This window comes from Ceratotherium simum, chromosome 4, assembly GCF_057802395.1.
Source record: "Ceratotherium simum simum isolate JZ-2026a chromosome 4, ASM5780239v1, whole genome shotgun sequence".
Taxonomy (NCBI): Eukaryota; Metazoa; Chordata; class Mammalia; order Perissodactyla; family Rhinocerotidae; genus Ceratotherium; species Ceratotherium simum.
The window spans coordinates 32,350,827-32,365,538 of record NC_141903.1 but is presented as its reverse complement, the minus strand read 5'-3'; the positions used below and the strand labels follow the sequence as shown (position 1 = coordinate 32,365,538).

The 14,712-nt window shown below is 41.4% G+C and overlaps 1 protein-coding gene across 1 annotated transcript in view; it reads left to right on the top strand.

Annotated features, from left to right (window-relative positions):
* The first annotated feature begins 5,115 nt into the window (after positions 1 to 5,115).
* The window catches only part of KCTD16 (potassium channel tetramerization domain containing 16), a 241,835-nt gene continuing 232,238 nt past the window's right edge, over positions 5,116 to 14,712 (top strand). Inside the window, exons 1-2 of the mRNA XM_004420038.3 lie at positions 5,116 to 5,801; positions 6,180 to 7,321. Of these exons, the coding sequence (XP_004420095.1) occupies positions 6,490 to 7,321 (832 nt within the window). The 5' untranslated portion in view covers positions 5,116 to 5,801; positions 6,180 to 6,489. The remainder of the gene's footprint in view (positions 5,802 to 6,179; positions 7,322 to 14,712) is intronic.

Sequence of the window (14,712 nt, the reverse complement as noted above, 5' to 3'; positions counted from 1 at the left end):
GAACCCATTGTTTGATAGTTGGGCAGCTATATTCTATTTTTTTCCTCACTTGCCCAACCATTTTAAGAAATAGAGTCTATATTTCTGTTGGTGAGGTTTCATGCTGATGAGGTCACAGTTTCAAAACACGTACGTGCGAGTTGGCTTTACTCAATTTCATGGCCAAATCGTGCACTCCTAACTTTGATTATTTGTTCCAGAAAAGCTTCCTTGTTTTGAAGGGAAACCTAAAAAGTGACTGCACATCCACACATACTACAGAAATGTGTGCAGAAATCCCCCCTCCCAGGCTCACAGACACATGAAAATATTAGACCCTACTAATACAGTCGATAGTGTTACCTTCATACCCGAAGAGCAGTACTTTCTTTTCAGATCAGCATAAGACTTCTAAAAAATCTCAGATCTCAAAATGACAGTTCACTTGGAAGAACTTTCTTCTGCAGGCTTCTGTTCAGAGGCACCATGGTGACATGAACAGTTTAGCTATCATTCGTATGTTATGAGAGGAGAGTTCAACAGCATTTTCAGGGAGAGACAGTGAGAGAAATGACTAGACTGAATGTCTGCTATCACCTCAGACTTTCAGTCGGATCTAAGGCTGCAGTGGGTGACCTCGAAGGGTCTCTCCTTGCAACTTTCAGATTATACAAGTCTGATCTAACTTCTTTCTTGGAAGGCTTTATGTTAACAAGAAAGATCACTGTTGGCTGCCTTCTTCCTCTGTTTCTTACATAGCAAATTACTTCCTAGTAAGTCTCTGAAGATTTGGCAGCTGTATTTTATCTTTATTTTGTCATCAGTCACAGTATCTCTACAAGGGGAGACAGCTTCATTTTATAGATACGGAAGCAGAGGCCACCTGAGCTTAAGTGGTTTGTCTGAATCATATGTGAACTGTATTGGACCAAAAGCTGGATATAGCAGTAGGCATCTTTCTGCAAATAAGAGGCAGTGCTCAAGAATCTGGAACTTTTTAATCTTTGTCTTCCATTGGTATAATTTTGAGTATGAGTGTGTGTTGTACGTGAGTGTTTGAGTTCAGAGATAGTATCGAATTCAGCTTTGTATCTAAAGTACCCAGCACTGTGCTGGGCACAACTCAGGTACTTAATAAATCCATGTGGAATGAATGAAAGGGTACTAGGAATGAACCTCGTCTGGCAGAAGACAGTGGCATTTTCGTGTTTAACCATTGTGATACTGATTATTCTCAGTTCCCCATTCTGCCACCCCATCTCCCCCACCAAAGCCTGAAATCCACCCATTAATAATAAATACATGTATAACAAGCAGTGATTTTTACCTGAAACTGCATAGTGGGAAGAGCAAAGATTTTGGAAGTAGAACTGAATTTCAGTCTTTGGGCATCTTGTGTAACTTCTTTATGCCTCAACTTGAGTCTAACAACAACAGATACAGCTGTTTCTACCATGGTCATGAATCCTACTGGTATTTATTAAGCACTCACCTAGAGCCAGGGCATGTGCCAGGGGTCTTACATGCATCACAGTATTTAATCTGCACAGCACACCTGGGAGGCAGGTGTTATTATTATCCTCATTTTACCCTGGCTCAGAAACACTGAGTCTCTTGTCAGACGTCACACAGCCAGTGAGACAGAGCTGGAAGAGGGGTAATGACTGTTGTGAGGACTTGATTCCTGGCCCTCCATCAACAGTAGCTATTAGGATGATGGCAATAATGCACCAGTCTTTTGGGTATGAAGCACTGTGAGTGTACAGCATCTTAGTATGAGTAAGCTTGTGAGATCAATTCCCTCCCCAATAACACTCAGCATAAAAGCTCTCTCTGCTCAAGCGGAGAGGAAACTTAAGGATTTATTAGGGGGTGAGGATGTGGGAAGTGATCACATTATTCTAAAATTAAAATTGTCCTTTTGAGAATACACTCTTCAACATTCAGCTATGAGGGTGTGTGAAACTAGGGAACAGGAAACGGAAACTAAGACATATTTTATCAATTCCACAATTTACCCATGGTATGTCTTGATGTGCTATGGGCTTGAATATTACAAAGAACAGAATGGAACATTCTTCCTTGCTCTTCCCTTAAGAGAAACTGTTGCTGTATGTTCAGCCTCCCACAATGTTTCAGGGGAGAGCTGCCAGAAGAGAGTAATAACACTAGCAGCATTATCTGCTGACACGAAGGACAGGAATACACTTACAGCCTAGACTTGGCTTCTTGCCTCTTGTTCAGGCACCGAACAGCCGGGCTTACTGACAACCTCCCTGAGACACACTCGCTTACTCTAGCACTATTTAAATCTCTCTGTATGGTGTATTGCTTTGTTTCCTTCAAGCCTATTATCTCTTTTGCACCCCCAAGACAAAAGGAACAAGAAAGAGTATGGATCAGAGGATGTTAACCTGGGATCTAAGAATCCCGACATGAATAGGCTTCGGGCCAATCTGGAAACAAACCCCTGACCTCTCAAAAGGTGAGAGGAGGCCCAGACCCTCTCGATTTCTTGAGACTCCAGGTAGATTAAAACATAAATATGCCTAAAAAGGGCTAGCTAAACAGTTATTTTTAACAGTTTACTATAATAAATGAGCATTTTTAGCACAGAACAATATAAAGCAATACAACTGTGCAAAGCACAGGATAGTTACAGTGTTTACTAAAAAATACAAATTCAGAGTGTATTTCTGGCAGAGTGGTTAATTGTGGATCCCATGGCTAAGGCTGTCTGGTGAATGCTTTGTTTTTCAATCCTCAGAGTGTGTCTCTGTGAATGTCTGTGTAATCTCATTTCAAAAAGTAAGTTACAGTAAAAATATGAAGATTGCAGGGAATGTGAGTCCCCAGCCACGTGGCCTCCCTGGTTCCTCTCTTTAGTCAGCCATTCCTGAGAAGCTCTACTCTGCCCCTGACACTGAATGCAAACTTTCATGTTTGTGTGTTCATTTCCTAGATTTTATAAGATTCTCCAAGCAGTCCATTCTCCGAAAAGGGTTAAGAACGATTTGTCTCAAAAATAGCCTACCCTATCAAACTCAGATCAATGAATAGAGCTCCACATTTTTGAAATTCAGAATACTCTTCTTTAAATTGTAAAATCTTTTAGCCTTGAAATTTGATGTAATATTAAAAACTCTTTAAAACAACTTGCTGGTTTTTAAAAAATGTGTAGTAATCTTGAAATTCTTCTTGTTTTCTTTATTTGCCTCCTTTCCATCCCTATTCTAGAATACATGAGGTTAAAAACAAGGCATTGATCATACTGAATAGGCAGTGGTCTAAACTTTGCCTTGCTACTCTGTAGCTCTGTGACTCTGTGGAAGCACTTTCCCTCTCTGGTCCTCAGTTTCTGTATCTCTAAGAGGAGATGGTGATTTCTATTTCTCAAGTTCCTTTTAGCTTTAAAAGACTATAAATAAGGTTTTTCTTACTCCCATTCTCCACTTCCTGCCAAACTGTCCCCAGAATATTTTAATACCCAATCTCCATAGCTATTGTTATGATGTACTGGCTTACTCTGTTAGAAATAAAACATTTACTTACTTTTAACTACAACCAAACCCAGTACTTACTAGGCATAGATTCAGACTTATTTTTTCCCTTGACCTGGTGGCAACTAAATGTTTGTTTTGTTATCATTATGAACAGTGTGTGCCCGATAATACTCAAACCACTATAAAAACTTTAAAATAAAGGAAAAATCAAACTTTTGGCTCAGGTAAATTGCCAAATACAGATCTGCACTGATAGTTTAGGGACACTAGATGGCGATATAAGTGCATCAAATAACAAACGTTTCCTTGATGGATCCAGTATTAAAATCCCAATGATTGAGGCCAGAACAGGTTAATACATTAGTTAAAGAAACAGAGTCAAATATAATCAGGTGTTGAAGTGTTAGCTAACACTCTGAATGTGTCCAGTAACCCTTTACTTATTGAAAGAAAAGATTGTCAAACTGGAAATTAATTTATCCTGCTGCTGAGTCTATGTTTAAGCTAATTCTTGGGGCAAGAGTTGGCAATAAACACATATATCCCATAATATGTATCTAATTCGTACTTTCCTCTCCATTTTTGGTTTTCCTTTTTTTTTTTTTAAATAGCAATTGTTTGGAATGGAGTGCGCCTCACATATATTATTCATGGATGAAGTACTATATTCTTATTAGGAATGTGAGTCCTAAGACACTGGGGTTTTAAAGGGGAAATGGCCGACTTACTGTAAGCTGTTAGCCGGGCCATTATTGACTGGCAGGATCAACTGGAAGCACTCTGTTAGTGGATTATGTTGCCCTGGAAATGCCTTCCTGAAACTCTAATGATGCACTTAAGGGAGCCCTCTGGGACAGGAGTAAAATGTCTCTTAGCAGGCGTGTCTTCCACCAGAGTCCTCTTGAGATGAGTTGGGAGGGGGCAGGGGCACGTCAAAAGAGATGCTCAGTGAGGAAACAGCCCCAGAAAAAGGTTGCAGGTAATAATTTCTTACAGGTAAGCTAAGATAATGACTTACTGACGTAAACTGTGCGCTTTCCGAAGGTGCCAGTGCTTCACGTGCTCTTTTGAAAGAGCATCACGAATTCGAGAGAGACTGTCTTTATTTATTTATCATTTATTTATTTGTTGGCGTGGGGCCGGGGTAACAGAGGGATGGAGAAGGAGGAAAAGAAAGAGGAGAGCATTTGAAAGAATATGGTTTAATCCTCCTTGAATAAAAAAAAGCCACTTTGTAGCTTAAATGGGGTCATTAGGGTCATTCGGTGTGCTTTTTTTTTAAAACAAGCTTTAGAGGAGAAATTTGCCCTTCAGCAGAAATTCAGCGCACGTGCAAAGGGTTTGTTTGTAGATTTTTCAAATGAAAAATCACTTGTGTTTCTCTCACGCTGGGGGAGGGGGGTTATTTCTGCGGGATGGTGGTGGCGGTGGAGGTCTAAAAGCAGGAAGAAAGGGCAAAGCAAAGGCGCTCGGATACTCCAGGCTCCCAGACAGGACAGGGAAGGAAGTGGCTGCGCAGCGCTGCGTCCCCGCCCCAACCCAGAGCGCCGGGGAGTCGCGTGCCCACGGCCGGAGCGCGGCGTCCCCGTGCAGTCTTGGCGACCTGTCACCGAGGAGGACGTGACTCGGAGCTGCCTCCGCTTTCTCCAAGCCGTATTCCTTTAAGATGATGTAATAGTCATTTCCCTGGATGGTTTCTCGCCTGCACTGCTGAAACAACAGCCTCCGAACTGCACTGGGAACTGTGGAACCACCCAGCTCCGAGGAGCCGGAGCCCGAGCCCCGCGCTGGCATCTCTGCGCTGTGGCGGCCCACGGCTGCCGCCGGCTCCCACCTGGCTGGGAACATGGGAGACCGTTTGCCCTTGCCGGCAGGTGGGGTGGCTACCTGGGACCCCAGCAGGGCACATCTGTCTTTCTGCTTCTGGGCTTTCTGAAAAGCTTCTAAGTCCCGGTACCTCTTACAACTCTCTTCTGTTTTAAGGATTCTTCTAATGGTTTGATTTTTTTTCTTTTTCTGGAGAAGCTTTGGTTGAATATTTTTCTCTGCTTTGCTTCTTCAACCCAGCCACCTCTCATCACGGTATAACTTTTTGTGACTTGTCTTAACTTGAGATTGGGAGTGGATATATACATACATACAAACATACGTTTATATAAATATTTATATATATATATAACATTATTTTCTGAGAGCACATCTCTCTGGCACTTTTCATTGATACCTCTGTCCTTTACCTCTTTGGGATTTGGCTGTGGATTCTGACTGCTTTGCAAATGGGTATTTCTTCCAAGAACTGGATTTCCAGCACTCACTAAGGTAAGTTTCAAGGTTTATTGCTATTTCTGGCCAGCGGGAGAAAAAAAAAAAAAAAGCGATTCCCTTTTAGAAGTTGAAAATTGCATATTCCTTTTTAATGTAGAAATACAAATAGAAGTGTTTTTAATACTAATTGCTGGAGACAGAGTTGTATGGATAAGCATGTAGACACAAAATAGCTTGAGAGAAGCTACGATTTAGTTGAACAAGGGCTGAAATCAGTAGGTCCAGGGCTGCTTATGTAAAATAATCTCTCCCTTCCTCCCTCCCTCCCTCCCATCTTCCCTCCCTCCGTCTCCCTCTCTCTCCTCTCTCCAGCGGTCTCTCTTTTTCTGACTCATGCTGGGTTTGAGAAAATAATTTTCTCTTTTCCTTCAGACAGACCTCTGAGTAACTGGGGACTCGGCCTGCCTTGCCTCCGGAGCTTGGGGAAGAGCGGATGGAGATGAGTTGATTATATTCCATGAAGTAATAGCTCACCACCAGCCGGGGTTTAAACTACTTTTGCAGCATCACTTCACCTGTGGACTCTTCTAAATTTTGCTTTCTTGGGGAAAAAACTAGGGTAAGAGGAGGTCGTTTTTAACAAGTTAACGTCATCCTCCCTCCCTTACAAGTTGATGCAAAGGATAAGGCTGTGACTCCATTGGATTGCACCTTCAAATCAAAATAGGAGAAGAAAGGGACAATGGCTCTGAGTGGAAACTGTAGTCGTTATTATCCTCGAGAACAAGGGGCTGCAGTTCCCAACTCCTTCCCTGAGGTCGTGGAGCTGAATGTTGGGGGTCAAGTTTATTTTACTCGCCATTCTACTTTAATAAGCATCCCTCATTCCCTCCTGTGGAAAATGTTTTCCCCAAAGAGAGACACGGCTAACGATCTAGCCAAGGACTCCAAAGGAAGGTTTTTCATTGACAGAGATGGATTTTTGTTCCGTTATATTCTGGACTATCTCAGGGACAGGCAGGTGGTCCTGCCTGATCACTTTCCGGAAAGGGGAAGACTGAAACGGGAAGCGGAGTACTTCCAGCTCCCAGACTTGGTCAAACTCCTGACCCCCGATGAAATCAAGCAAAGCCCGGATGAATTCTGCCATAGTGATTTTGAAGATGCCTCCCAAGGAAGCGACACGAGAATCTGCCCCCCTTCCTCCCTGCTCCCTGCCAACCACAAGTGGGGTTTCATTACTGTGGGTTACAGGGGGTCCTGCACCATGGGCAGAGAGGGGCAGGCAGATGCCAAGTTTCGGCGAGTTCCCCGGATTTTGGTTTGTGGAAGGATTTCCTTGGCAAAGGAGGTCTTTGGAGAAACTTTGAACGAGAGCAGAGACCCTGACCGAGCCCCAGAAAGATACACCTCCAGATTTTATCTCAAATTCAAGCATCTGGAAAGGGCTTTTGATATGTTGTCAGAGTGTGGATTCCACATGGTGGCCTGTAACTCCTCAGTGACAGCATCTTTCGTTAACCAATATACAGATGACAAGATCTGGTCAAGCTATACTGAATACGTCTTCTACCGTAAGTACAGAGGGTTCTTTTTATTTTTCATGTGTATCGATTCTCTTTACAGATATATATGGTCTTTATGTTCAGTCAATGTCTAAGGAATACTATTTTGGGATTTTTTTTAACTCTTGAGGTATAGCTAGGGTATTAGAAGCTATAATTTGGCTCTCCTGTCTTACCTAAGGCAACGTTTATTCATTTTTCCAGTGAAGTCACAGAATATTCAGAGGCCTCAAAAATCTCAAGATGCAAATGATATTGGTATAGGTAATATGTGGAATGAAAATAGACATGTATGTCTGGTTGCTGGATATTGAATTGTGAAGATAAGGTTGATGATTAGAATTTGGCTGTTGGTCCTCGGGAAGTTGGTAGACTCAGAGTGGATGAAGTGCTGCTGTCTATTCTTTTAGTTGAACTTTGGGGTCTGTCAAGCTGGTTGCTGAAGACTTGCTTTCCTTAGCGGCTTTGAAAACACAGATGGATGTTGCACCGAATGACGTCGTCTTGGCTAGATGGCAGTATAGACTGACGAAAGACCCCCTTTCTCCCTCCCAATTCTGAAATTTGCTCTTAGGGGCTTTACAGATCTGCTATTTGATTCCTTAGCATTTTGTACTCAGACTTGAGCTGCACTGCGGACTTAATTAAGCTGAACTTCATTTGAGATCCATCTAAAATGAACTAGATCCTTGAGAATTGTCAATCACACACAAACATCTTCAGACAGCGGGGGTGATAGAATTACGGACATCAAAGGAAACTAAAGGGAAAAAAGAAAGGAAGCAATTGTACTGAAGCTTTTTAAGTAAGGGTTTCTTAGAGGTCAGTCCATTTGCTTAAATGACGCCTTACGGTACAGATGGGCTTGTTTTAGGAAATGGCGTTATTCTAAATGAACTATAAGCCATTGATCTCTGAAGAGAGAGTAATGAATCAGTCTGTAGAGTTTAGTTCTTGATTTAACTGCTGATTTTCAACAGACGTGGGAGTTGGGGAAGTGAATTCCATAAGAAATATTTTTCCAGTGTTAACATTTATTTTCCTCTATCTTATTTTAAGGCAAATCCATACATTTGGGGGGTTAAAATGTCTAAATTTCTTGGACTGATTTTTCCCAATAGTTGTGTTTATTCATTTGGAGATGGTGCTGGGCACCTTGCTGAAGAGGCTGGTAGGAAGTTGAGATGTTCTGTACTGGGTTATCACATATTTGGTTTTTAGGAGTGAAGACACATGGGTTGTATAGAAACGACAGCCTGTGGAGAAAAATGAAATCAGCTATCAGTTCAGGAGCATATTGATGTGTAATAACAAGCATTATTTGGTCCAATAACCCTGTCTATGGCCTTTATCTATACTCTATATCTTCCTCTATGCTGGAGCTTAGTCGCCAGATACTGCTCTCTTCCTTCTGGTGAATTTCCCACTAGTGTAGAGATAAGACTCTAGCTTTTTAGCTTTCTATAAAGGAATATGACATTATCTGTGATTTTGTAGAACAAATATCTTCTCCTAACTTTTTGAACTTAGAGTTCAAATCTAGGATTGTGATATTTGCCTTGTTCTCCAATTTCTAATATTTGAAAACAGCATCTTAAGAAGCTTCAGTCAAATGAATGAAAACATATCAGCCATACCCCCCCCAAAAGGCCACACTAGATTTCCAATCACTTGCCCATCTAAGTGGGACCCAGAACCTGAAATGTATTTGCCTACTAGCTCAGTGACATTTCTGTATTCATCAGACTCATCTGGCTAAAACTATGTCCTCTTTTGATTGCTCTGAACAGGCTCTGTTCTCCTGATCGTATACTCACTTCCTTCTTTGTGGGATTGCTGAGAGATGGCCGAGGAGCTGTTTGCTGTCCATTGCTCCATGGACAGGCTAGCACAAACACACAGCAACTTCATATTGCACAACATATATATGGCATATGATGTACTTCCCCTTTGTACCTAACATCCAGAGCTCAGTGTTAACTCTTCCTCTATCTTAGGACCAATAAAACTGACAGCTGGCTTTCTAGGGTGCATTACAGCTTCCGTGCAGCTGCTTAGCCATAATTATTTAATTAGAAGCTGCCAACTGTGCCTATATAAGCATTAATTCATCAAGCTGTTGTGCTTGGGTTAATGGGCCGAAACTATGGGAGGTGCTTTAAAGCACGGAGTTGACTGCACGCAAAGATGCTCTTTGGTGAGCACTGGCCCTACTGAGCCTGGCCAAGCGCCAACAAGCACCAAGTGGACGCACGCATTGCAGAGGGCATGAAGCACACGAGCCGCTGCCTGCCAGATCTGAAGGGGCAGCATGTGTCCAGGGAGTGCCCCCGCAATCCTCAAAAAAACCAACCAACCAACACACAAAAAGATGCTCTTCGCAGAGGAACTCAGAGGTTATATTTATTTAACCTAGGAGGAAGTTCAAGTTATATGTATATATTTATTTATTTAGACAAACTCCTTATATTCAAGGAATTAACTCCAAGCCATCAGACTCTTCTAATAACCCAGGGATAATGCAGAGTCACTTTGCCTGGATCCATATCACAGTGAAAAATGAACAGCGAGAAATTAATACATTGCATATCGTGGTTGCCAGTCACAGGGAGAGACTTTCCTGTATTTGCCTAATTTTCTTCCAAGTTTTCCAAGGGGAAATTAGCAGACTAAAATCTCCTTATCAGTTATTAACAGTTAGATTCTTGCCTCATTTAATCTTCATGTAGACCTGGAATTGATGGTCAACATCAGGTAGTTTTGACTGAGTGTTCAGTTAAAGTAGAACTATGAACAATTAAAGTCAACAGGTATTTGTATGTGTTTAGGAGGGCGGTAAGAAGGTGTGTTTGTCTTTGCTTATACACCAAAATACGATATGTGAGATACTATGGATTATGATTCACTTATCAGCAACCAAGAAAATGTGTGTTGTAGGAACATAGAAAAGAAATGTTTATCCTAATATTGCCATATAAAGTATTTTAGATGCAGCCTTTGTTTTAATTTAAAACAATAAGAAGGCACCTGTCCTCCTTCCCCACCCAACTAGCTAAATAATTACCTCTCTTTTCTCTTCAAGTGTTTTATAGAAGGAAATATCATAAACATCAGAGAATGCCTTCTTGATTCACCTCTAAATGAAATGGGAGCTAAGTAATTTGGAAAAGAGAAGTACTGATTTTGAACCATGTACTCAATAGCCACTCACACCATTTAGGAACAAAATCACAGGTGCATGGAAATAAATGAACCTCTTATTTAAAGCCATCTTCCAATGCCTGAGAGAGGGGGAAGATTGTTCTTGGTTGGAGAGAGTTATGCACATTTCCTTAATCCTACTCATGAGTGAGTTACTTCAGGCAAATGCCTGAAGCACTCAGAATCAAAGACATTTGCCTCTAATAAAACCGTGATGACATGACCACAAATAGGGAGTTTAATTCGTAGGATGCTTACTCTAAAAGCATACACTCTGAGTTCTATGAATTATGGATAGAGACACCAATTCATCACTTTTCCAACAAATTGCTACTTGTAGGTGCATTTTAACCTTCTCTTTACTTCATTTCCTTAAATTTAAAGGGTTGTTCCCACAAAGTCTCTAAATTACTTTATGTACACAGTATACATCTTCAGGGTTGTAGATTGAGATGGGGTGTTGGAGAAAAGTATATCAGGAAATGATTTCTCACTTAAAATTCACCTGCATGACCTTGTATTGGGAAGGAATATGTGGTTCTGGCCCCTGTGAATAACTTAGCTAACATTGACTTTAAAAGCTTCCATAAGAGGGTGTGTTTTTGTAGGAGAACAGGTGGAAATGCATCTATCCTAAAATGATTCTAGCTCTTTTTCTCCTGGTTGCTCGAAAGATACCAATGATAACTTCAGTTTTTATTGCCCATGGTGATATGATGTTGGCACGTTCAAAATGAAGCAACAGAACAGTATAGTCAAAACTGTGAAGAATTGGTCTTTACCAATACCACATCTCCTCTTTCTGTGACTTTTTTCTGTCTTATCCACCTTAGATGCTCTCTTTTCCTCCTCGTTTAGTCATTCCTGCTTTCAAGTTTTTTCTCTCCATGCCATAATCAAGATTCGTTGTCAGTAAAAATTCTGTCATTATATTTAGAATACTTTTAAGGCATGGTGTTACTCTTCTCAGGGGATTTTTTACATAAGAAACCTTTTGATAGTTGTGGATCAGGTGACTTTGTATCCCGAAGAGTGTGTTCTTAAGGCTTGAAGCTCCTTAATTTATAATTAAAAAATATAGCACAATTTAAATGTAAGGCTTTATCATGAAGTCAGTTTAGACCCGTGCCTGGGCAGCTATTGGATAGTAACAGGGATTGTAAAGGGCAGGGGTAGTAGATGTAATTTTTTCTTATCTCTTTAAGATGCTGTGCTCCGAGCACTGGGCTCAATATAACAGTGATAAAAGCATGTTAGTAAAATATTTTGTTATACTGCTTTCACTTTTGTGCCAAACAAGATATGTTACCTGAGCCCAATCTGTTGTGGGAGGCGATTAAAGTAGTTTCTTCCTAGGTCTGTGGCGTCACTGACTGAATTTAGCAGCAAGAGAAGTGTCAATATGTGGGCGGAAAGAGGAGGTCTCCGAGATTTCCCCCAAGTGCCTCGATATGTTAAAAAAAATATATGACTGGAAAGAGAAGCCCAAATGTTCCTGACAGCCTAATGAGTTTTGGATCTTACCAAAGAAATTAGAAATGGAAAATTGCTGAGAATATGCCACAAAGCTCCATTTGGAGCACCTCCAAACACAAGCCATGGAGAGGCGTGACTATGCATGGGAGAGAGTGCCAGTCCAACGCACAGAAAAAAAGTTCTTCAGGACTTGGTGGATGAATGCTCAGTTTCTGCATCGTAACTCACTGTTGCTCTTTTTCTTTGGTCTTTGCTGTTGCTTTCCTCAAATACTGCATTTCTTGGCAAGTCAGTTAAAAAAATTTTAGTGCAGAAATTTTCAAATGCATCCAAATGTAGAGACACCCAGCTGCAATAATTACAATGATCATACAAGACCAATCTTGTTTTATGTATATTCTTACCTACTTTTCCTCCTGTCTGCACTGGATTATTTTGAAGCAAATTTCAGACGTCATTCATCCATAAATACTGTACTATATGTTTCTAAAATAAAATGAATTAAAAAACATAATACCATTACCACATGCAAAATTAATAATTCTTTAATATTATTTAGTATCGAGTCAGTGTTCAAACTTCTTTGATATTCTCACAATACTTTTTTAAAGTTGGCTTGTTTGAATCAAGATCAAAATGATGACCGTCCAGGGGCCTGCCAGTGGCATATTGGTTGAGTTCACGCACTCCTATTAGGTGGTCGGGGTTCGCAGGTTCGAATCCCGAGCGTGGACCTGTGCACTGCTTATCAAGCCATGCTGTGGCAGGCATCCCACATATAAAGTAGAGGAAGATGGACACGAATGTTAGCCCAGGGCAAATCTTCCTCAGCAAAAAAAGAGGAGGATTGGCAACGGATGTTAGCTCAGGGCTAATCTTCCTCACCAAAAAAAAAAAAAAAAGAAGGAGAAGAAAACAAATTATGTCCATCCATTATATTTGATTGCTATTTCTTTTCTCTTTCAAAATTAAAAAAGTATTGCATATAGCTCATATGTAACAAAGTGGCAAAATGTATATCGCTCTTAATCTCTCCCTCTCTCTCTCCTTTTCCCTTTCTCCCTCTCTCCTTTCTTTTTTTTTCCAACATATTTGTTTGGAGAAACCAAGTTGTTTGTCATGTAGAATGTCTGGCATTCTGGGTTTTGCTGATCTATGATCTCTATGATGTCATTACCATAATTTTTTTCTGACCCCTGTATTTTCTGTAAATTTGCTAGATTCTAGAGGCTCGATCAGATTCAAGTTTGGTATTTCTGGCAAGAAATCTTCATAAGTGATGGCAAGTCCTTTTTTTTTTTTTTTTTTGTGAGGAAGATCATCCCTGAGCTAACATCTGTTGCCAGCTCTCCTCTTTTTGCTGAGGAAGATTGGCCCTGGGCTAACATCTGTGCCCATCTTCCTCTACTTCCTATGGGATGCCTGCCACAGCATAGCTTGATAAGCAGTGCGTAGGTCCTCGCCTGGGATCTAAACCTGCGAAACCCTGGGTTGCTGAAGAGGAGAGTGCGAACTTAACCACTGCGCCGCTGGCTGGCCCCCTGCAAGTCCATTTTTAATTTGCTTTGGCAGATTGAAATGCTGTATGCTATGCAGGCAAGGGAAGGGCATCTTTTATTGTTAGTATTTTCATATTTATCATATGCATAAAGAGCAGTTGGGATCTATTCTCTCCATTGTCTAAGCTGATTCTGATGATACGGCAGGCAACAAGAGAGACCCCTATTTTTCTTTCCAGTTATTTAAGATCTAGTATTTCACTGCCGTTCTTGTCATTAGACTGGGCTGCCATCAAGGGTGCAGTGAGCCTACCAAGATGTGCACTGGGTCCTGTTGACTGGGAGGAGGCATCATTTCATGTGGGAAAGTTTGCCTCCTGGCTTTTCTAGTTTTGTATTCTTGGATTCTTCCAACTGCGCTGAAGCTCCCCTGAAACCACTATGTGTGTTTCCCAAACCTCTTCTCTCCCTGTGTTTCTTATCTCAGTAAATGGCATCATCAGCCACTCAGTTGCCCAGGGAAGAATGGAACCTGTGTGGCATCCCTGACTCTTCCTTCTCCCCAGCCACTTTCTCCAATCTATGACAAGCCCGATTGGTTCTCCTCTTGCATCTCTCTCAAGTCCATCCATTTCTTTCCATCTCCACTGAGGCTACGCTGGCCCCGACATGACCAGCAATGCTATACCAGCCTACTGCAAAGAGACTTAAATTGTCCTCCCCACCCCACATCCAGTGTTGCCCCCTTTGGATCTATTCTCCCTGCTGCAAACAAGGTGAGGTTTCTAAAATGGGAGTCTGACTGCGTCACTCCTCTGCTTAAAGTTCTTTGCTGTGTTACAACTGCTCTAATAGTTAAATACAAACTCCCTAACATGAATCACAGCCCTTCCTGAAATGACCTCTGCTTCCCTCTCCAGCCTCTTCTGTGGCCGTCTTGCCCCTTGCGTTTTAACCTCAGCTACACTCGATTTCTTTCGGTTCCTGAATGCTGTCATACATTTGCTTCTCCAGTTTTGTACGTGATGTTCCCTTGCCCTGGAACTCTGCCTCCCCCTGCTTTGATTAACTGAATACTTCAGATCCCAATCTAGAGGTTACTTTTTCTGGGAAGCCTTTCCTAGACCCTCTAGATTAGAACACCCCTTGTCTTTGCCCCATAGGACCCTAGTTTCCTCTACCATGGCACAAATAATACTGTGTTATACTTGCTTATTTAACTCT